This window comes from Camelina sativa, chromosome 10, assembly GCF_000633955.1.
Source record: "Camelina sativa cultivar DH55 chromosome 10, Cs, whole genome shotgun sequence".
NCBI classification, from domain to species: Eukaryota; Viridiplantae; Streptophyta; class Magnoliopsida; order Brassicales; family Brassicaceae; genus Camelina; species Camelina sativa.
The window spans coordinates 264,688-288,050 of record NC_025694.1 but is presented as its reverse complement, the minus strand read 5'-3'; the positions used below and the strand labels follow the sequence as shown (position 1 = coordinate 288,050).

The following is a 23,363-nucleotide window of genomic DNA, read 5'->3' as shown; positions in this document are numbered from 1 at the left end:
AGATATTCTTGATAAGAAAAGGAGAAAAAATTAAAAGTATGTAGGCAAAAAACAAAAAAAGGTATGTGCATTAAGTAGAGTAGTTGCTGTCATATAGGATTTGTGGCTCGTAGGAAAAGAAAAAGAGAGAAGAGTAAGTGCATTCAATATTTAATATTTATATATATATATATAGATATGTGTATAAATAAAAATATAACTAAACTTAATGCATTAAGTTAATTCCAATCCATATTAATAGTATATATAGGACCAACTTATAATTACTAGAGACAAAAATGCTTTTGCTTCACCTTAAGAAGTAATCCACTCGAAATATGTCCCGTACTTTTAAAGTCAGAAACTCAAAGGCAGACTAAAAACCAATACTAATTTATATAAAAATTCAATATTAATTTCGGCGTTTTTATATAAGGTTTGGTGTCTTGACTCGAACAAATTAAATGGTAATATTTGTTTTGGTTAACTGTAGATTTAACCTTTTACGGAATTAGCATTATTTCGAATATTGAGTCATTTATAATACGATCTCGTGGGTTGGATAGATTTATTTGTCTATTTCTCGTGGATAATATGAAGTCATTGATTTTATTTTTTGGTAAGGATATGAAGTCATTGATAATACGTTCAGATGTTATAATAAATTTAAAATTATATGAACAAAATTAGGATGGAAATTTTAATATATACATCAGTCGCATACATGTCAAACGTACTTACATCCGTGAGTAAAACCCAATAAAAGATTCATTCATAGATCAAACATTTCTTAGTTTAAAAAAACTCGAACGATCATACACTCGAACTAAAGAAAAAAAAATATTGGCCAATATTCAACTTGCACTAATCATCTATTAGTGCGAGCCACCACTGATCAGCCCATAAAAGAAAAAAAAAAAACCCCGTTTCATCGAATACAAACCCCATTTAGGACGTTAAATGACGAACTAAAACCCAAGATTTACATGATCCGTGTAGAGAGTGATCTTTTTGTGTGGATCTTACAGGTTTAGTCCGAAAAAAAACCATTTGGATAATAAATTTTTATCCAAAGGCAAAAAAAGGCAAAAGAATCATAGTCCTCATCATAATATATATAACCTCTCTCTCTATTTCTATCTCATCTGATCATGGATGTTAGAGAGAGGAAAACAACTTCTTCACAAGGGATAGTGAGTCCTCCCATGTCGTGGTGAAACCCGAACTCTTCCTCTGCTTGTTGAAGAAGGATCAGAAATTCGGGATGAGTCAAGAAGGAGATTGGTACTATGTACCTCGTACGCTTTTCGCCTACGTAAACCGGAAAATGTCCCTTTGGTACGTCAAGAGGGAGTCCTTCCTCGTCATAGCATTGTTTCTTGCCTAAGCTCGAGCATCTCTTGAGGATTTGCTTTAGCATTGCTGTTTGTGTTAGTTTTGAAGATCTCTTTACCGCCATTCTTCTAGCTTTACTCTTTCTTTCTTTTCTTTTTTCTTTTTCTTTGATGAGAGTGAGAGCTAGTGATGAGGAGAGAAAATGATGTGAGAAGTTTTTGATGAGAGAGTGGTGGCGAAAGGGGTTATTTATGGAGCAAGGATGAGGATAGGATTGCTAAAGCAATAGTTTTATTTTAATTTTCTTGATTATCCGAAATTTATTTAATATTTCTATATGATCAAATGATTATCAATAATCTAACATTTTGGTTAGTGCCGTCTTGGACGACTCTTCTTAAAATAATGATACATCTCAAATGATTCAGCAAACCCACTAATAGTTTGAGGGAATTATCACATAAGTACTACATTTTAATTTATTTTTTTCATTTTGAATTGTACTTTTACTTCAAAAAATTAGTAAAATGAAATTTAATTGAATCTATTTATTTTAGAACGATGATGATGACGGTAATTTACATACAATTGGTGAATATTCTCCAATATTATCACATTCCATATTAAAAAGACGGAGTTATATTATGCATGATAAGCAAAACACTATTATTATTTATAATTTTTTTGGATGTACTGTATGTAGCTTTATTTTTAAGGAGCAGGAAAAAAAGCAGGAGAAGGGATATAGAGAGGCATGTGACAGTGTGGGATCCAAACCCATTGGGATTTAATTTCATTGTTGGTCCTCCCCAAGACACCATGGTCCCTCTCTCTCTCTCTCTCTTACAACAGTTACTATCATAAATAGAGAAAGATATCAATGTGGTAACTAATTTTCTATAATTACGTACGAAGAGGTATCTAAATATGTACTATAAGTACAAATTATATGTAGGGTGTACTATAAGTACAAATTATACTCCCTAATGTAAACCAGAAAGAAATATGTACTCCTTAATCTTTGTGGTTCAAGTATATATATTTTTTAAAGCATGCATTATTTACAGACCGCTAGTTTATATAACTCTTTTATATATATTCAGTCTGCAAACACGATCTTTCATTTAATTTGATTCATTTTAACGTAATTAGTTAATGACCAATCACAAGACTAGCAGCCATAAACTCTAAAGTGGACACAAATGTATACAAACTCGAAAGTGTAGCATGATCTTTTCATATATATAATTCATTGTTTACACCAATAAAACGATCTCGATCACGGGATTATAATCGATCCATCGTCTACACCAACAGAACGATATCACCGGACTAGAAGCAAGATCTACTAGTATATTAACACATTATCTTCTTCTTTTTTATTATGTAATTAGATCTTTTGAGCCTAAAATAGACTAATCCCGCGATTTTCAACTACCATAGAAATTTTCCAAAAGATATAATCTAGGTAGTCGGATTCTTTTGTTTAGGACCTAGGGCTAGACATGCAAATTGCCAGATTCACAACTGTCATGTGATGAACAAAAATGCAACCAAAAGAAATCAATCTAATTTGTCTTGACCAACCAAAAAAATAGTCTAATTACAACCAATTGGTTACAAAATATCTATTTGAGAGCACAGATTGTAACAAATGCATACAAAAAATTCCAAAAAACTGAGTAAGATTCGCGTTAACTCTTGTCTGCAAGTGACCGTATAAGTTTACAATACTTTTGACCAAGTTCTATATAGGCATATGCTTGTGGACAATGGGCATTTATTAGATCTTTGTTTCTGGTCGTAAAAGGTTAGGGACAAAGAACATGTTAAGTCTCACGATCTCGAGAGCTTCCCATCTTTGTTTATTTGTGATGTTCCTCTTCCTAATCCATTTCGTCGGTCATAATGAAGATTGAAGATAAATAATAATTCGTCCCTTTCTTAATAGTTGATGTCTTAAGAACAAAGAAAACTGTTTTCACTATAGATGTTTTGTACTTGTAATAAAAAAATTTGCATAAGAATTCTGTTCTTATTAATATCAGTACTATTTAACTATAGAAGAAGAGTATATAATGTGTCGTAAAAAATTGTTAAATATGTGTAGGTATAAAACATACAAATTTATGAATGTTCCAAAAATCCTAAAACATGAACATTAGCGTCAGCTACTTCATTCACACGTAACTCCAAACTCTGCAATTCTACAAAATAAACTTTGAATTCACGTCAAATTTCAGTGAGTTACTTCCCAAATCTATCACATCAAAGAACAAGTGAATCAGAATCATGGTTTTTTTCTCTTATCGACCACAAAAACCGACAGTGGGAGAGAGAGAGAGAGAGAGAGAGAGAGAGAGGGGGTTTGCGGTCGTTGTCAGGGAAAGAGGGAAGCATGTTCTGCGAACGAGATTGGTTGGAAAAATATTCAGTGAAAAACGAGAAGAGGATTAGGGAGAAATTACGAATCTTTGAAGGGACAATTTCAGCTTACGGACTGATAAGGACATGTCTCTCGTCTCGACCAAGCACATGAAAGCTCCCATGTTACTCTTGCCACCTCCTTCCCTCAAAAACTGTCCTCTTTTGTACAACTTTCCATTTTTACAGAGCAAAATGCAACTTCTTTAATGCAGGTTTTACTAGACATGAAAACTTGTCTGCTTAGTTTAGGAAATTCTTCAATCTCTATTTTTCTACTTTGAGGGCGAGAAGTCAGAATCGAGCTTGTCATGTCCTGTTTGTACAACTCTGTTTTGGCTTCCCCAAAATAAAACAGGGTAAGCTCTGTTCTAACACACTCTTTATTGCTGATAAACTCTTTGACGTGATTTAATACCTTTTTTCAGAAAAGTAGACAACTCTGTACAAAAATATATATGCATAGTTTTGTAGACTTTGCAGTGCATATTATTTACTGGAAACTTGTGTAAAATAAAATCTTAGAAAGAAAACATGAGAAAGTTCCATGTATGTTTCGTACGTTAAGGAAGTGATTGAATATAAATTGTATATTCACGTGAAAGAGAAGCGGCCATGAGCTCTGTTTCGAAGTCAAGAAATAAAAAAAGAGTATAGGTGGCAAGATCTGAAGTGAAATGTATGGTCTATTCATCACATGGGCTGCAGGATAGTTGGACCCAGGAAATTATTAGATCAGATTGGCTATTTTTTATTGTACGATGATCTAACAGTTAAATTTCGAAAAACAAAAAACAAAAAAAAAAAAAATCGAAAACAGAGTGGCACCTAGAGAAAACGATCGAGACGGCAGAAGATAGGAAGGACTAAAAGCTTTGTTTTGAGAGGTCAATTTGATTTATCTGCTAAATGTGGTCTGAGAGGTAGGGTTTTGATTTGAGGTCGTCTTCCTCTACTTAATTTGGCATGTGACGCAAGGCTCAATTGGTTCTTCTTACAGGGCCCCCTGCTCCTCCCTCCTTCGCTTGCTAACTTTGAATCTTTTTCATGTTTCGGTTGCACTTTTCAGGGAGGGACAAAAACGTTATTTGGAGGTTTGAACATGGGAAAACGTATATAAAAAAATGCAAATGAACGCAAGAAAATGTCTACTTAAGAAAATATATATCGTTTTTTAAAAATTAATTAAACGTTTATCATCTAGAAAGTTAAACATTATAGTTACACATTCATTATTCAATAATAAACCGGACTTACGTACAAAACAAAGAGTGGTAGAAAGCTGAACCGGACTAACCTGCACGATTTATTTGCATCGTGGTACTAATTTAGCAAAAGGAACAAAAAGAAAGGGTCAGAAATTATTATAAAGCAAAAAAAACCAATAAAGACGTTAAAAAGGAAGATGATGTAAGCAAATAAAAACGGTGCGAACTTCTCCCCCACGCGCAAAGCTACTATAGTCAAATGTCGCGTGGCACGTGAAGCATTTAATTTAGAGGCTTTGGGCTTTGGGCTTTGGACTTCTATTTCTGGGCCATTAAAATGTTTAGCCTATTAATGTTTTAAAATAATTTATATGAAGAAAATGAAAAACAAAAAATCCAAGTGAAAAGTTTTTTCACTATTACAGTTGTCACAAGGAATGAAAATTATAAATAGTCACATACAATGTTTTTTTAAGGGAAATAGCTAGGATTATGATATATGACACAAATGTTTTTTATTATTATTATAATTTTTTTGTTATTATTATTATAAAAAAACTATTATTTAATGCAATATACAAATGTACAAACATGCATGCAATGATTCATACTTGAGCACGCTGTACGTATTATGTATGTGTATATTCCTCTCACTGAAACAATTTACAATTATTTCCAGTGGGGAAATCAGCTAAAACATCTCTACATTCTATTGTAAGTACTTTATGTTCTTGTAATTCATCAAATCTGAGATGTGACTGTGAAGAACAAAGATTCATGACACGGTATGGTTAAGCCGCCCGTAGGATGATCAAAACCAAACTCTTCCTCAGATTTACTCAACAATTCTTGAAACAATGGCTGGTTTAAGTATGACACAGGCACCACATATCTCTTCCTCTTTTGATCATTCTCTCCAACATAAACCGCCATGAATCCTCTTGGTGTCGACAATGCTGATGATGATGATTCCCTTCTTCGCGTTATTTGCTTAGCACCCAAGAAACTTCTTAGAAAAGTCATTTTTTCTTTTCTTGTTGTGAGCTTTCTTGTAGCGTGGTGGGTTTAAGCTAGAACGTTTCTTGTTCTTGGAGAAAGCTTTAATCTTTAAATTTGTTTTGGATCTTTAATTGTTTGTGAATCATAAGGGTTTCCTCCTGTTAGTTGTTATATAAACGAAATTATCAGGAGTTAAGTATTTTTTGGGGTTTTTTTTTCAATACAGAGCACATGGCTTTGGATTGAAGATACTAAACCAAGAACAAATCAATAAATGGTGTCTGAGAAGTTAGTATCTAATGGTGTCCTACATGATAATTTCATTGGGTCTTATTGTCTCAAAGACATCACATGCCAAATCTCTCTATAGATTATGTAGGGACCTGAAGTTGTGTACCCAATGAACCAGAAGTATCTATCACTGATTAAGTCATGACTTCTTCACAATGATATCAAAAAGACAGGACCACATGACTTGAATATGTGCAGACAAAGTCACAAAAGCCTTCAAAAATTTCTGTGGCAAGAATTGAAAACTTGACTATCTATCTAACAAACAAGTGGTCATATTGATTTGTGACTCCACATCAGAAATCATGAAGATTTATCAGTAAGGGGGCCCTTGCTTATCATGCCGTGGTCCGGCAAAGCCATGTGCATGCTTGTTGGTGTTGAATGTTTATTATAGAGCTGAAACTTTTCTAAACCACTAAAGGGTTATCTTCAATTAATGTTCTTATCTATATATACTCATCACTGAGTCTTTTAAGCTCTGCAAGTACTCTCACATTTTCCAGTAAAAGCTTTTAACCTACAATTCAACAAACACACAAGACCATCCATGGCGATCAGGGTCCCTCGTGTGCTGCAATCATCCAGGCAGATTCTCCGTCAAGCAAAACTGTTCTCATCCTCGTCTTCTAGCTCTCTTGATGTTCCAAAGGGATACTTGGCTGTTTACGTAGGAGAAAGAAAGATGAAGAGATTTGTAGTTCCGATATCTTACTTGAACCAGCCTTCATTTCAAAACCTACTAAGAAAGGCAGAGGAAGAGTTTGGATTTGATCATCCAATGGGTGGCCTTACGATCCCTTGCAGTGAACAAGTATTTATTGATCTTGCTTCTCGCCTCAACTGATCATGATGACATATTCAAGTAGCCTTTTTTATTCTTTGATTTTGTACATTTTTTCCCAATTAGTTTTCTTCAAGAGATGAGATGACTTAGAAACATCTCCCCTTGAAAGTGAAACAGAGACTTGTAACACTCTTTTTCCTCACTTACAGTGAGTTGGATTCAAATCTAATTAATCAAACCCCATGATTCATTTCATCAATCAGTCATCATCATGAAAATCTTAATTTTGGTTTCAAGACACACTCACCGAGGATACAACTCAGTGTTGGAATTATAATTTGAAGTTTTTGCATTATGTCCTGAAGAAGAAGAGCTATCCGATACCGTGTTGCTATGTGCAAAAAACGCAGGCTTTGAAGGTTCTGAAATAGCAAGAGTATGTCCATCTAACATCAGAAGAACCGAGGCCATGCTTGGCCTCTCTGCAACTTTCTCTTGGACACAAAGAAGACCAATGTTTATGCATCTCAAGATCATATTCGATGAATAACTAGACATTGTCATCATAATCTTGTCCACAAGATTCAAAGCAACACCTTCCTTCCAATTTCTCCAAGCCTTTACCAAAACATTAGAATTCAGTGATGTGAATCAACAGTCATTGATCAAAGCTAAAGATTTTTGCAAAATAATATACTTACAAAGCTAAGAAGATCTTCCATGCTATTTTCATTGCTGAAACAACTGTTCTTCTTACCACTAATGATCTCAAGAACCAAAACGCCGAAACTGTAAACATCTGTCTTAAACGAGAACTGTCCATGCATTACATACTCTGGAGCCATGTATCCACTGTTTAAACCAAATGACTGATCACAAATCGATTTTGACGAGTAAGATATAAAGGTAAGTGGTTTTGCTACTTACAAAGTCCCCACGATCCTATTCGTGTAGCGTTGAGTCGTGTGGTCGATATCGAAAAGCCTAGCCATTCCAAAATCTGCGATTTTTGGAGTCATTTCCTCGTCTAACAATATGTTACTAGCTTTAAGGTCACGGTGAATAATCCGGAGCCGAGAATCTTGATGAAGATAAAGAAGTCCTCTTGCTACACCTCCAATGATTTTGTATCTAACTTCCCATTCCAATTCTTTACCCTCGATCGGATCTATACAAACACTTGAGATCATACACACGAACTATATATAGTAGAATGGTTTCCAAGAACAAGTAGAATGTGAAGAAATGTGTACCGAAGATGAACTTGTCGAGACTAGTGTGTGGGAGGAACTCATACACGAGAAGCCTTTCAGTTCCTTCTATTGAGTAACCTAAGAGCTTCACGAGATTACGATGTTGAAGCTTAGCCACCAACAAGAACTCGTTCTTGAATTCGGTTTCACCTTGTTGTGCATTTCTTGACAACCTTTTCACGGCTATCTTTTGTCCATCAGAAAGTACACCCTAATGATATTGATAGTGTAGAAGATTCTTATGACGATGGCTACAAAATGCAAAATATAACAGCAGATTCTTCTAGAGCTTGTAAGATTACCTTATAAACTGCTCCGAATCCGCCTTCTCCAAGTTTATTTTCCAGTGAAAAATGACTCGTTGCCTCTTGTAATAGACTGAAACTAAATTTCATGGAATCCATGCTAATATTTTCTTCTGTATTATAGAAAATGAGATAAACCATGTATTGATAAAAGGAGTTAGACATCACGTCAAGTATCAAAGGAACACTGAAACAGAGGAAAAAACAGAGGTAAAACAGAGCACATGAATAATATTATATCCTTTCATGTCTGAGTTTCATAGCTTACTTTCTTGTTGGTGTTCTGAATTTTTCATCTTCCTTCTCAGCCTTAGGAAACCGAGTAAGAATACTATAACAAAGACAACAACAGCAACTGACGCCGCAGCAAAGATCAAAGCTTTAGGTACACCTCTGTTTTTATCCCCTGTCCAAAAATATACATACCTAAAAATGATCAGTTTCGTATTATATATAATGTAACGACGGTCTGATTTAAACCCTAGAGTTCAAATTAAAACTTCAAAACCATTAAAAAATAGGAAACCTACCTTGTGTGACACTTTTCGTCTCATTCTTTGGAGGCCGTGATGGCGTCGCAGGCACTGAGCTTGGCTCATCAATGTTCACTGGATAATAGAATCTCCAGGTAGCATAAGCCAATATACAGCTTGGAGACAGCACATAACTACCCATTTTCATATCACAACAGTTCGGGATCTTTGCAATACCCTGAGACAAACAATACGAACAATCCTCTTCCGAAACATCCGGCGTGCACTGAACAAGACCGTACAATGTCTGAAACGACGGGCCGCTCGTTTCGCCGACAACAAAATTCTTCTTGCTCCGACCAATAACAGAGGCTCTGTCTTTAAGCCCTTCGAGTAAACCCCTTAATGATTTCTCCCAACCACCACGATCTCCGGTGAAGTTTCTTGTGCCGGTTATGCTTGCTTGAGGGTAAATCTCCAATCTTTCGTAGATAGTCCGGTTTGAGTACCTAACCGTACATTTGTCATACCAAATAATCGCCTCTTTCTGAACCGGACACAATGTGACAAGTCTTTTTCCAGCCACTGCGATGCAATTGATACAATCTTCAGGTTTGACATCGCCTCTACACTGTGAGATTGAGTTGACTTTTCCATCGGAGTCTCCAACTGAGATGTTGTAAAAGCCGTTATCGTTATGTCGGAGAGATGATAAAGAGGAGATGAGACGGTCGAGGTTGACGGCGTAAGGGGTGTTAACGGTGAAGTTGCCTGTGACGTTTGAGCATATTTGGTTTAACTTTAACGGAACCGGTTGCGACTTAACAACGGTGAGACATTGGATTTGGATTAAGAGTGAGATCAGAGGAACAAGAAGAGACAACATTTGTGATTGTTTCTGTTTATCATTTTTTTTTCTGGATTGTTTGAATCGGAGATAACAAAACAAGCAATGAGGCGTTGACCTTTGACTTTGTTCATCTTATGAATTGTTTTTTTTTTTAATTGTAAGCTAGGCTGTTATGAAATGCGACAACAATTTCGTCGAGTCGTGAGTTTGTTTATCGATTTATATGCTCGTGTTAATGGATGGCGAAAAAAACTGTATGTTGTCATACACAATAATTAATTACATTGGGTTCTAAATATCTTCTACATCTAATTATAACCTAAAAAAAAATGTTAAATACATATTACATGTGATCTAGCGAAGCTGAGAAGTGACAGTTATAAAAGTTTCTTCAGGTCAAGGGATGGTCAAACCGCCCATTGGATGATCAAACCCAAACTCTTGCTCCGATTTACTCAACAAGGCTTGAAACGAAGGCTGGTTCAAGTATGAGACCGGCACTATGTATCTTTTCATCTGGATTTCCCCAACATACACTGCAAGAAACCCTTTTGGTGGTGAAGCTGCCATTGATCGGCCTTGAAAGATCTTCTTTGCACCCATAAGACCTCGGAACACGCCCATTCTTTTTCTTTATTTTTTTTTGTTCTGCGATGGATCTTGGAAAAAAAAAGATTCAGCTGCTTGGACTTCTCGTTTTAGCTTATCTGGTTAGTTGAAGAAGTTGTTTTGCTTTGGATATGAAAACAATGGCATATATATACAACCAATTCCCTTTGGTTGTTGATAGAAACCGTGGGCTTCTTATACAATTGTGGGACATGTAGAAGAAGAACTCACATGGCTCTGTCTTGCAGGTGTTAAACTGAGATTTATATATAGAAATCGTATCTGCTGAAAAGCATTCATGTCACTAGAAGACTAACAACAACTTCGAGCGCATTTCACATGAGATTGTCGATGGCACAGATACATCTCTTTGGAATGGTAGATAATGTACATGGGACCTCATGTTACGTACCTACACAGCACCTGAAAAGTCTATGTCACTGATGAAGTCAAGTCAAGTAGCCAAGTGGCTAGTGGCTACATAATCCATCTGACTAACCCTCCGTGTATAAAGCCGTGAGGGCATTGTCCTGCAAGTTGTTGAGAAGACAAAAAAGAAAAGACAGAGGGCCCGCCGATTTCACGATCCAAACAACACGTCGTTTTTCTCTCTATGTTTGCACCAAAACTGTAGGGCATTTTTATCGGGTAAACTAATCCGTTCGTAGCTCCAACCAATTAAACAACACGATGTCGCTCTCGTTTGCTGCAAAACTGCATGGCTATCACTGCTCCTTAATACCGTTGATCCTTAGGTTATTGGGCCCTATTCAAAAATTATCTGGACAAAGCCCAATGATACAATTTGCTTTTTTCCGCTAACATTGTTGTTTTTAATCTTTTTTTTCTTTCTTTCATAAATCATTCTCGAAGTAAGTTGTATATTTAAATAACACAAAAGGTCCTTACCAAAAAAAAATTAACACAAAAGGTATTAATGCTATCTAGTGAAAGCTACTTGGAATGGAACGAAGTTCTAGAGTGTGGTCTCTCGAGATCTCTACTTTCCTCTTTCTTTTGTAAAGATGGCATTAGCATTGTCACTTTTTGTAGTTTGTACCAGAAAAAGGAAGATGTTAGGGATTCTGTCTTTTCACGTTTGTTTTCTTGTTAAGACTATTATGAATCTATTCTACACTGAAGAAAGTGTTTTGTAACAACTCCCCCACTTCTAACCATTTAGGTATATTTATCTACATCTACAAAACAGAACGCAATAATTCGGAATTTAATCTATTATACAACAGAATATATATATATATATTGCTCAATGATCAAGTCATCTCTCCATTTTTATACAATAAAAAAATCACGTGGATTAAATTAAGAACAAGTTAAATAGTTTATATATTGACAAAAAAAATTAAATTCTTAAGCTCCGTGGTTATTTTTTCTCAAGTTAAGGAAAATTTCATGAAGTCTAAAACAAATACGTAAGTATACTTGTTTTGAACCGCCTAATACGTAGAAGAAATGAACCGCCTAATCCATAGATAGCCGCACTATGCAGGCCGGCTTTGACTTTGGTTGGAGTTTACGCCAGCACAGAGGCGCCGACCAATGACGCACTAACACACAAGGATTATTTATCAACAAGTGTCCCCACGACTTTTCATCGACGACTCCCACGTCATTTAGGGTAAGAGGCTCTTGTCAGAATACTTTAGATCCATCAGTTATACAATATACTTATATGGAAAATAAAAATATAATTATATCACACGACTCGGTTACTGTCTTACTGATATATTTTTTTTATCCGAATAAATAATAGGCCGGCATGTATTCAGTATTCACACAAGTGTTATTGCCCGTGTCATACGGAGCACATCGTAGTTTAAGTGGTCAAGATTGTTCGATTTTCCATTTCTGCTTTATGGGGTTTGCTTGGTTCGTCGGTCCCTCTATTTATAATGCGTCACGATCGTGTGTTTTAATGATTTTTTGGACGTGTTTTGGAGCAGCTATATAATTATTTTCTTTTATCAACTAATATAATTAATTACAAGTACTCGAAAAATTAATTCAAAACTTTCATACAGCCAAATATTAGTCTGAAAAGGATACTAACCGACCATTGGTTAAAAAAGACACAGGGATTATGACTATACATCGTGTTCTTTATGATACTCTTGTCGGTTACTGAAGTGAACTAGCGAACCTAACACGCCCCATGGGCACATAAAGTAAATTTCATCACAAATTGAGAGCTACAAATAGTTTAAATTAGAGCACACGATGGAAAATGTTTAAATTTATTCAGATAGTTTGAAAGGACAATTTTATTTGCTTAGCGCTAAGACATATATCACACGCTTTATTTGAAATTTTAGAAGCAACAATATATGAAACAATTGGAAATAGACCAACTACTTTAGATGAAGGATGTCTCATCCGCTTATACCAGAGTTCCAACGACTTCACGTCTCTAACCATCATGGATGCTGCTAACTCCATACTTCGAAAGTAGAAGGTCCTTCCCATACACTTGCTAACTCCAGTCACCATCCTCGTAGTACGGTCCTGAACAACAAGAAAATGATCAGCTAACTGTACTACGCAATGGTTCTCATCCATTAACTGACATAGAGAGATCAAATCTTTTTGGAAATCCTCAATATAATAAACTGAGTGAAGTATCAGATTAGGTCCTAGCCTCACAGATCCTTCCTTAACTGCTACACTTTCTCTACCATCAGCTAACATAACCCCAACTGGTAGTATACCCTTAACATCCGTTAAGATATCTAGTCGATCCGTCATATGGTGCGAAGCACCCGTATCCATTATCCAGAAATGTGAAAAAGACGTACCCGTTAATTTTTCGGTTGCTTGAGTTTTCCCAGCATTAAGAAGACTCTTAATAGCTTTCCACTGCGAGTCGCTGAGTCCACTAACTCCATCTCTATCCTTATCCGTCACCACATAGTTAGCTTGCTCATAGCCAGCTGGTAGGTTGACGTGAACGGCGTTGGCGTACGAAGTGATACCACGACCTCTTCCTACCATTCCACTTGTGCCTCCACGCCCACGTCCGCGACCTGACGTTGTTCGGGATCTCGGCCTATCTCCCCACCACTCTGGATAGCCTATCACTCCATAGCAACTGTCGATTGAGTGACCAGAACGATTGCAATGTTTACAGAACATTGTTCTGCTCACATTGTCTCTTCGAAATGGTTGTGCGGTTTGGACAGCAAAAGCACTCACCTCTTGATTTTCTTCAGCCCCTTTTGTTTCGTTTCTCATCAAATCTTCCTCTTGCCTCACGATGTTGTAAACCTCCTCCATAGGCTGAATGGGAATTCGTGAAACAAGGCTAGATCTTACGGTTTGAAACAAAGTGTCATCAAGACCAAAAAGAAACTGATGCATCTTGTCTTCCTCCCGATCCTTCTCTTGAAGTTCTCCAAGATCACACTCGCATTTCCCGCATTTACACAACCTCAAGGGACGGTAGTTAGCCATGCTATCCCAAATTCGAGTCAACTTCCCAAAGTAGGTTTCAATTGCTAAACCTCTTTGTCTGCAACAAGCAAGCTCTGCTTTGATTTGTTGAATTCTCGGTCCATTGGTGACAGAGAATCGCTTCTTCAGATGATCCCACAACTCCTTGGCCACATCTCGGTGAGATATGTTAGATCGAAGCTTTGGATCGATGGAAATTTTAATCCATGAAACAAGAAGAGCCTGGATGGTCCACCAATCCTCCAAGTCGGGAGATCCTTCTTCAGGTTTGGCCATGGTGCCGTCGAGAAAGCCAAATTTTTTTCGAGAGCACAACGCCGTCTTCATACCGCAAGCCCATTCGTCATAATTCATTCCCATCAACAACGGATGAGAAATGACCGCTCTAGAATTGTCAGCCGCCGTCAGATCATAAGGCGAGATGGTGCGTCGGACTTCAGTGGTTGTCGGGTTCGTTGTCGGGTTTGTTGTCTGATTCGTAGTCGGGTTCGGGTTCGTGTTGGATCCACCGGTTGCCATCGTAGAGAATCAATATCTCTGTTGGTAAAAGAAAAATTTCAGAGGTGCTCTGATACCATAATAAATCGAAAACAATGGAAAGAATATTTCTTGTGTATTATTCAATGGTACTTTACATGGATTTTATAGAATACAATGAGATCTTATAATATCTAATTACAATCAATGTAATATATGATCACAATCATATTTCAATCATAATCATATCAATTTACATTGATCAGATCTTCGTTAACTTGTTGCACAAGTTGCAGAGGTGAATCCATAATAAAAGATAAGTGCTAAATATAATTAGATCTAAACCACACAATTAATATAGTATTCTAGCAAAAAATATAAAATATATATTTCATCAATAACTTACTTGTAACTTGGTCTCTATTGTCTATCTATAATCAAAAGAAAATATACGATCATCTTTACAAAAATGAACAAATGCGAACGGAAGTTTAATGAATACTATTAAATTAGCCCTTTATAAAATGATTAATTTTAGTAATCTTTAGGTGAGGGGGGAAAAAGACTAAGATAATCCAAAGTAATAGTCTAGCTAAAGGGGATATATGGGTAATAGACGTTTGGTGGTGCCGAGTCTACAAACAAATAACTTGAAATTATATAGATTGAGTCATAATTAAAAATACCAGGAATATTTTTAAATTGAGTTTACGAATATTTCAATGAACAAATACTTTTCTGATGGCTATAACACATAGTATAATTATATAAAGAGCAGGCGAGTCCGAACCAAACCAGAACATTACAGTACACACATAAACACACTCGGAGAGTTAATTAAGGAAAAAAAGAAAGAAAGAGAAACTCTTTTTTGGGTGTGTCAAGTTTGTGTTCTTCCTTTTCTCGTGCTTCCATCACGAGATCTCTCACAAGGCTCTCGCGACTAAAAAGAAAGTAAAAAGAAAGAAAGAAGAAGCGAAGATTCCATAAATGGACATGAAAAGCAACAACCACCAGCAACAGCAACAAGTACTTGACGGCTCGGACATAGTTGAACTGGTAGAAAACGAGAGAGTGTTCGACAAGTTTGTGGAACAAAAGTTTCAACAGTTAGACCAAGACGAAGATGGTAAGCTCTCCGTGACTGAGTTACAACCCGCCGTTGCTGATATCGGCGCCGCTCTTGGTTTGCCTGCTCAAGGCACTTCTCCTGATTCCGATCACATCTACTCGGAGGTAACTTTCTTTTCTTCTTTCTAGCTTTCACATATTCGTCATTTATGTTTGCATTTCTCTCTAACTAGTATTCCTATATCACTGAGCTTGCATTTAGATTATTCATTCTGATCCTGGAATGATACTCATAGACTATCATAAAAATCTTAAAAGAAAAAGTCTTAAATTGATACTGACAAAGTAATAAATTAGAAAATCTATAGATGTGTTTATCTATATATATATATATATATTAATTAGTTGTAGATAGAAACAAATCCTTTAGCCATAATTTATTATTTTTGGAGTCTATTCCGTTGCATTATATTTTCTTTGATTGTGAGATGGAGCTCTCGGTACTTTGTTCATAGATTTTCTTATGATCTTCATAAAATGGTCATAGTAGTCATTAATATTTTTAAAAATACGAATGCCTATAATTATAATACCGACAAAGTAAAAAAAGAGGACGCCTATCATCATTTTACTATAGTTGTTTAAATTATCTTCTTGATACTTACGTGGAGTTGTGGTGGATATATATTTTATTTCATATTGTGTTTTTGCATTAGAGCAAAATAGGTCAATATAATAAACTAGTTGATTAATAGCTTTGGTCGGTGACCTTATCCTCTTACCATATCTCAAAATTAGCCCCTCGTGTCGCTCTTCTCGCTGACGTTTCAAACTCGAAACATCACTTTATGAATCCTCACCTACTTAATATTTATTTGTTACGGTATGAATATTATTAACACAAATGGCTGTTATTATAATAGTTTGTTTATTTTATTTATGGGAAAAAAGCTTAAAAATTCGTTATTTATTTTTTATTTGGAAATTTAATACTTCAATTTATTTTATTAAAATAAAAATATATTATTTAATTATTGTTTAGATAAAAAATACTTAATTTTTGTATTATTGGTAGATTTATGCTTTTTATTTAACATCCGTTAACGGGCGTGACGAAATTATTCGACGGAGTTAAACTTTTAATTAAAGTCTTTAATAGATATATATGTGATATATTTAGTTATACTGGGTATTTTGGTGGCGTGGTCTGCTGGTAATTGTTGGATTTTAGTCATTACATGGTATCAGCTTCGATGCACATTAAAAGCTGGTTTTTTTTATTTTCCTTTTTAAATCCACACCGGAGGTAAGAATGGTGGAGACTGAGGCCCAAAAAACGGCGGTGAACGAAAATAAGGCAGTCACGACAATGCTGAAAATTTCTTTAGTTCGATATGTCAACGAATTGATGTTATCAGAGACTATAGGGAGAAATAATTGGGAACAACCCTTGTGCCATCGTTGGATCTGTGGCGGAGATTGACGAAGAAAGGAACGCCGTGGTGAGGATTGAGACGAAGGATGGTGAAGATGGTGACGATTCGAGGTTAGGTGGTGATTGAGAGGAAAATTGCGACGGAGATAGCAAGGAGGAGGTAAGACCGTAAGAGGATGCCATTNGAAATAATTGGGAACAATCCTTGTGCCATCGTTGGATCTGTGGCGGAGATTGACGAAGAAAGGAACGCCGTGGTGAGGATTGAGACGAAGGATGGTGAAGACGGTGACGATTCGAGGTTAGGTGGTGATTGAGAGGAAAATTGCGACGGAGATAGCAAGGAGGAGGTAAGACCGTAAGAGGATGCCATTGTTGTGGTATCTTTTTGACTTTTTTTTCTTCTAATTTTGAAACAAAGGAACAGATCTAACCCAGAAAGATTCGGTGAAGGAAGATGTTGTTCTTCATATATTTTCTTCTGATTCGTCGTCACCGGCGAGACACAAAAGACAAAACCCACACACACAAAAAAAAAACCATTACCAGATTACCACCAGACCACCCTAACATAATTTATATTGCAACTTAATATATAACATATATATCTATTAAAGACTTTAATTCAAATGATTTCGTCACGTCCGTCAAATGATTTCGTGACGTCCAGTAATGGATGTTAAGTAAGAGGTATAAATTTACTAATAATATAAAGATTAAGTATTCTTTGTCTAATAATATAAAAATTTAAATATTTTTTGTCCAATAATAATTAAAATAGATATTTTTATTATAATAAAATAATATGAGATATTAAAATTTCAAATAAAAAATAGATAAAATATTTTTAAACTTTTTTCTCTTTTATTTATATGTCATCCAAGCCAAATTTCTTTTAATCTAATGTTTTTAGCCTTCGATTTATTATGATAAAAGCTTTGTCCTTTTAGAGCGTTTGGTCGGCGTCACCAACGTTTTTCTAGACTTGCTTGAACCTTTTTTTTTCCAACAATATAATCCACTTAACATTTTTCTTTTGAAAACGCTATTTATTAAACACCGTCCGCGATTTTCCAAACATTCAGTAAAAGACAAACTGCAAAAGTATACTAGTATATCACAAAGATTATATATAATTAATTATATTAGTGTGAACCACAAACAAGTAGTAATTGCTTTTACTTGCGTAGAAACCCCAAAATTACGTCGTGTTTCGCATGAATTAATTGATCAGACCAAGAGGACATCGATCGTAGTAATAAATAATTAATTAAGCGATTCGCTTGTTGAAAGTACCGCAAGAAGAAGTAAATCCGTGTACGAATCTTACTCTTATTGGATACGAATCAATATCCATTAATTACTTATTGCTAGGTTTTGTTTTTGGTGTATTTAAAGAAGAGACAACGAGAGTAAACCAACAACCTTCTATCTGTCTCATCCGTACATTTATATTTTTCATCGTTTGTAATGTCATAATAAACGATTACAGGTCTTAAACGAATTCACTCATGGAAGTCAAGAGAAAGTGAGCAAGACAGAGTTCAAAGAAGTGTTGTCGGACATTTTGTTGGGTATGGCTGCTGGTCTGAAACGTGATCCTATCGTCATCCTCAGGATGGACGGTGAGGATCTCTCGGAGTTTATCCACGGCCCCGGATACGAAACCGAGATAGTCTCTATCTACTCAGAGCTCTCTAATTGTAAGGAAGCATCGCTCCGGGATTGTATTGTCAAAGCTCTCCAGTCTCTTTCTGTTGATCATGGAATGCCTCCCAATGATCCTTGGGTAACTTAACTTTACTGTTTCTATATATTTTTTTCTTTTTAGAAGGTACTTATCTATATATTTACTTCTATGGTTAAGCTGGTTTTTAGCAATTCTTTTTCTGTTATAAAATAATTTCTGACTTGGATTTTCTTGGCGCAAAAGTACATAATTTACAATCTATTAATATTATAAAATTAAAATAATATAAAAGTAACTTGTAATTTAGTATATATGGGAACTTTTTCAGATGTTTTTTTGTGTGTGTAGAAAATATGAAAATAATGATTAAGTGTGAGTATATATGTGTCATGAATTGTTAAAACATAGATCGTTTGATACTCAGTTATAGGTAGAAAGTTTTATAAATACACAATTCCAAATGTGTAAAAACGCCAGAATTGATCTTATAGGTCCAAGATTGGTGTTTTATGTTGCTTGAGTCTAAAAACCAAAGTTGTTGTTTCAGGTAATGAGCAACATCGTAGAACCAGTTGTTGACTCTTGTCTTAATGAAGAAGATAAGAGAGAGAAGAGCGCTTCTCAGGAGAGATTTTTGGAAGCATTTAAGGGAGTCGTGGAGAGAGTGGCTCAACGTCTCAATGAACAGCCGGTGATCGTCGCTCACAGTGAAAACACTTTTGATGGGAGCGGCGTCAGGAGGCTCTTGTCCAATAAATTCGAATTCGATAAGGTAATCAATCAATGTTTCCTAGACCCAAGTAATGTATGTTAGGTGTAGCTTAGATGCAACGAGAAGACAAATGATGGTAACGAATCACAAGTGACGATAAATGCATGATCGCAGGCACTAAACGTTGCCTTGGAGACAATTCCAAAAGACCGTCATGGTAAGGTGTCAAAAGAGTATCTACGAGCTGTGCTGGACACAGTTGCACCATCAGCTACATTACCACCAATCGGCGCTGTGTCACAGGTAAACAATACAATACCCCGTCGTCTCAATATGTTATTCCTGTTTTTGTTTTTTTTTCAACGACGACGTTGATGAATCAAGTTTGTTTGATTACATGGGAAAGATGGACAATATGATAACGGAAGCGTTGAAGATGGTAAATGGAGATGACGGAAAGATGGTGAAGGAAGAAGAGTTTAAGAAAACAATGGCGGAGATATTGGGAAGTATAATGTTGCAGCTTGAGGGTAATCCAATATCGGTTTCCTCAAACTCGGTGGTTCATGAGCCGCTCACCTCGGCTACCTTACTGCCGCCGTATCCGACCGAAACAGAGGAGGAGCCTACAAACTAATCAAAGTCGAGCAATGGTTTTAGAGTGTTTACGTACCCCCTCGAAGTTTTAGATTAACGAGGAAAACCGTATTTGCGATCGGATGTACCGTATAAGAAAAAGCCCCCATTTATTCATTTCCTCTATAGTTAACACCCTGATAAAAAAAGGAGGAAACAGGGGGCTTTTTCTTTTTGTTGTTTTTCCTTTTTTAATCATCATCATGGGATGCACAATGTTTTTACTACTATGCTTTTCTTTGTATTTCGTATAAAATCATCTACTATGTTTTATGATATTTGAAAAGTTATAAAAGTGGGAATATATAAACATGGTGAAGTTTTAAATGAAGAATTTTGATTAGCGGTATTATTTAGTCGTACGATCCTCCTACTTAAAAATTTTGATTAATTTAAAATAATAATGTTCATTAGTACAAAATAACAAAATTGATGTTATTTTATAAATGTTTTAATGAATTCTTCTTTGGTAACGCAAAGGAAACAAAAAGGGCCAAAAGGTAAAAAAANAAAAAAAAAAAAAAAAAAAAAAAAAGTATCTCTGATTCGCCGGGGTTTCGTGGCGTTTCTTCCCGATTGTCGGATTTTTCCTGGGAAATCAAAATCGGAAGAGAATCGGAAGGTATGGCTCCTCATGGAGATGGATCAAGCGACATCGAAAAACCCAAGGCTGCTCAATCGGATAGTACTCGACCGATCTCCACGGTCGTCTTCGTCATCGGTACTCTACTCTCTCTTTACATCTCTCGTTTACGGAGATTCCCGAATCGATTTCTTCTTCTTCTTACCATTTGTTTTCTGATGGAGCTGCAGCTATGCAAGCGGAGGCTCTACCTTTGGTCAACAAGTTTGGACTCTCTGAAACTACTGATTCTCCGTTAAGAGCTCTCCTACGATTACTCTTTCTTTCTGCTTGTTTCAAATCTGATATCTCGACTAAACTCTGGTTTTGGTTTGATGCTTTTTGCAGGCTTGGTAAAGGACTCCCCTGGATTCTGTATCACGGCGTTCATAATGATCTTCGAATCAATGTAGTTTGCCCCGGAAGAGATGCAGCTTTAGGTCACTTTTGCTTCTCGTACTCTCAGATTTAGCTTTGTTCTTTCTTAGTATGATGAGCTTTCCTTCCTTAGTATGAATGAGATTTGTTCTTGTGTTATGCTTTTGATGAAATGAGCTTGACTTAGGAATATGAATGCATTTGAATTCTTCTCTCCAGGGATTGATAGTGTCGGAACTGTTCCAGCTTCTCTCATTACTTTTGCTTCTATCCAAGCTTTACAACCTGACATTATTATCAATGCTGGAACCTGCGGTGCCTTCAAGGTTACTTCTTTTTTACTTCTCATGCTACTCTGTCCTCACTTCCAGCATCCTTCTTTCTCTACTTGTGTGAGAATGCCATAGTTTATTATTTCTGGATCTTGGTTTAGTTACTCATTTACTGAACTTGATGATTTCAGTCTGTCTAGTCGTCTGAAATTTAAGTTGCATCATGGAAATCTCTCTATTTACATATAGTGGAAGTTGGTTTATTTTCATGTAACTTAAGTGCTGATCGGCTGAGCATATGCAGGTCAAAGGAGCCAACATAGGCGATGTATTCCTTGTATCTGATGTCGTCTTCCATGATAGAAGAATACCAATCCCGGTTGGTTCTTCTTCCTTTCATCTTTAGTGCTTCCTTTTTCCCCCTGTTTCATCTTGCAAGTTCCTGAGCAATGTTTCTGTATTCTTTTAGATGTTTGATCTGTATGGAGTTGGCCTTCGTCAGTCATTCTCGACACCCAATCTCCTCAAGGAACTCAATCTGAAGGTATTTAATAGACTCACAATGCAACTTGGCTCGTTTAACTATTTCAGTTTTATCAGAAAATCGGGTGTTTCAGATTGGTAGGTTATCTACTGGTGACTCCTTGGATATGTCCACGCAAGATGAATCATTGATCATTGCCAATGATGCTACGCTAAAAGACATGGAGGTAAGTTGTCATGTTAACAACCCTGAATGACTGAAATCTAGCAAGAAAATCATATTGAAACTCACTTGGCTCTTGATTCTTCAGGGTGCTGCTGTGGCATACGTGGCTGATCTTCTGAAAGTACCAGTCATGTTCCTCAAAGCTGTTACCGATCTTGTGGACGGAGATAAACCTACGGCAGAAGAGTTCTTGCTGAACTTGACAGTTGTGACTGCTGCACTAGAGGAAACGGCCACTAAAGTGATCAACTTCATCAATGGGAAGAACCTTTCAGACCTTTAACTTTTGTTTTCTTCTTTTATCCACCGTGATTTTTCTTGCAATGCATTCTCATTGTTGCATTTTCACTCATTCACCGGTGATTTTATTACTCGATAATACACTTCAAATTTTAAGACGTCCTCGCTTTTAATTGTTATCAAAATACAGTTTGTTTTCCGGAGACCCGAGTTTTAAAAATGTCAGTTTGACAAAAGATACCTAATCGACCGGACAGACATAAAATCCCTTCATAGTCAAAAATATACAACACAGTAAAATTAATTAGTTACCGAGTCACTTGTGCAACCTCAGACCACCATATGAACGGTGAAATCAGAGGTAAAGAAAAAAAAAATTGAGCTGTCTTTTCTGATTGTAATGTCTGGCAAGCTCATCGGAAATCGTTGGAGTGTATATCTATCCTTTTGAGTTTTGACTTTATACTACTCCAGATGGAAGCCGCAATACAAGCTGCCCTCCGAAAACGCTGCAGAAGAAAAAGATTGAAACTTTTGAGTTATATAAAGAGCTAAAATGTTGAAGTTAAAGGTGTAAACGTGTACCTTTTGACGTAGTAGTAACAGAAATCTGCCAAGATGAATGTTTGAACAATTTCTGAGATAAGAACCATTGATGGCCACAATCCATAACCCAATGCTACAAGCAACCGTCCCCGCGTGTCCACAACCTGTTTTTCAACACATTAGACATTGTACAAGACCACTTTTTGAGCTTTCGAAATTATCTTTCAGTGTATTGATCCAATCGAGTATCAGAACTGCTATTGGATCAAAACTAACCTGTAAAACCCAGTGGGCACAGCTAAGGAACCTTGCTACTCCAAGTGCGAAAACATAATGAGCCGTGAAGGGCTCAACAATCTGAAACAACCAAATAGATGTGGAGAGAGTAAAACAAATGTGTTCCGTTCAGTTCTCAAATTTGCCATAGTGAAATAAAGTTGTGACCTTTGTGTTCTGCATCACACGAAGCTGAGGCAGGACTGAAACAGCTTCAAGGTATACACATAATGCCCATGAAATCCTGTTTAATATGTTATGGGAGGTCGATGGATGGATCAACACAGCTAACACAACACAGGGCACAAGCTGAAAAAA

General features: G+C 36.2%; 8 protein-coding genes across 9 annotated transcripts in view; 3 read left to right on the top strand and 5 right to left on the bottom strand.

Moving 5' to 3' along the window:
* On the bottom strand, positions 666-1,545 carry LOC104716166 (auxin-induced protein 15A-like). The gene has a single exon (XM_010433534.2). It carries the CDS (start codon positions 1,436-1,438, stop codon positions 1,121-1,123), a length of 318 nt encoding a protein of 105 aa, XP_010431836.1. The 5' UTR covers positions 1,439-1,545; the 3' UTR covers positions 666-1,120.
* On the bottom strand, positions 5,445-6,148 carry LOC109126955 (auxin-responsive protein SAUR15-like). The gene has a single exon (XM_019230947.1). The coding sequence runs from the start codon at positions 5,967-5,969 to the stop codon at positions 5,688-5,690; it is 282 nt and encodes a 93-aa protein (XP_019086492.1). The 5' UTR covers positions 5,970-6,148; the 3' UTR covers positions 5,445-5,687.
* On the top strand, positions 6,687-7,278 carry LOC109127009 (auxin-induced protein 15A-like). Its single transcript, XM_019231057.1, has one exon. The coding sequence runs from the start codon at positions 6,787-6,789 to the stop codon at positions 7,081-7,083; it is 297 nt and encodes a 98-aa protein (XP_019086602.1). The 5' UTR covers positions 6,687-6,786; the 3' UTR covers positions 7,084-7,278.
* On the bottom strand, positions 7,324-9,949 carry LOC104716165 (cysteine-rich receptor-like protein kinase 26). The gene is made up of 7 exons (XM_010433532.2): positions 9,112-9,949; positions 8,850-8,987; positions 8,579-8,694; positions 8,277-8,487; positions 7,951-8,191; positions 7,725-7,875; positions 7,324-7,641 (listed from the first exon to the last, which is right to left on the bottom strand). The coding sequence occupies exons 1-7, from the start codon at positions 9,938-9,940 to the stop codon at positions 7,327-7,329; spliced, it is 2,001 nt and encodes a 666-aa protein (XP_010431834.1). The 5' UTR covers positions 9,941-9,949; the 3' UTR covers positions 7,324-7,326.
* LOC104716164 (auxin-responsive protein SAUR21-like) lies at positions 10,141-10,784 on the bottom strand. Its single transcript, XM_019230941.1, has one exon. The coding sequence runs from the start codon at positions 10,526-10,528 to the stop codon at positions 10,301-10,303; it is 228 nt and encodes a 75-aa protein (XP_019086486.1). The 5' UTR covers positions 10,529-10,784; the 3' UTR covers positions 10,141-10,300.
* On the top strand, positions 15,222-20,312 carry LOC104716162. 2 transcript variants are annotated; one of them, XM_010433530.2, is made up of 5 exons: positions 15,222-15,694; positions 18,457-18,753; positions 19,202-19,426; positions 19,541-19,669; positions 19,773-20,312. In XM_010433530.2, the coding sequence occupies exons 1-5, from the start codon at positions 15,449-15,451 to the stop codon at positions 20,001-20,003; spliced, it is 1,128 nt and encodes a 375-aa protein (XP_010431832.1). In that variant the 5' UTR covers positions 15,222-15,448; the 3' UTR covers positions 20,004-20,312. The 2 variants fall into 2 exon arrangements, with proteins under 2 accessions (XP_010431832.1, XP_010431833.1); XM_010433531.2 differs by lacking the exon at positions 15,222-15,694 and adding an exon at positions 17,180-17,314.
* Positions 20,509-22,426, top strand: LOC104716161 (5'-methylthioadenosine/S-adenosylhomocysteine nucleosidase 1). Its single transcript, XM_010433529.2, has 8 exons — positions 20,509-20,723; positions 20,816-20,879; positions 20,973-21,064; positions 21,222-21,328; positions 21,579-21,653; positions 21,744-21,818; positions 21,892-21,984; positions 22,069-22,426. Exons 1-8 carry the CDS (start codon positions 20,627-20,629, stop codon positions 22,264-22,266), a joined length of 801 nt encoding a protein of 266 aa, XP_010431831.1. The 5' UTR covers positions 20,509-20,626; the 3' UTR covers positions 22,267-22,426.
* Positions 22,471-23,363, bottom strand: part of LOC104716160 (putative ER lumen protein-retaining receptor C28H8.4) — a 3,412-nt gene continuing 2,519 nt past the window's right edge. The window contains exon 7 of the mRNA XM_019231046.1: positions 22,471-22,682. The gene's annotated coding sequence lies outside the window, so the exon portion shown is untranslated. The remainder of the gene's footprint in view (positions 22,683-23,363) is intronic.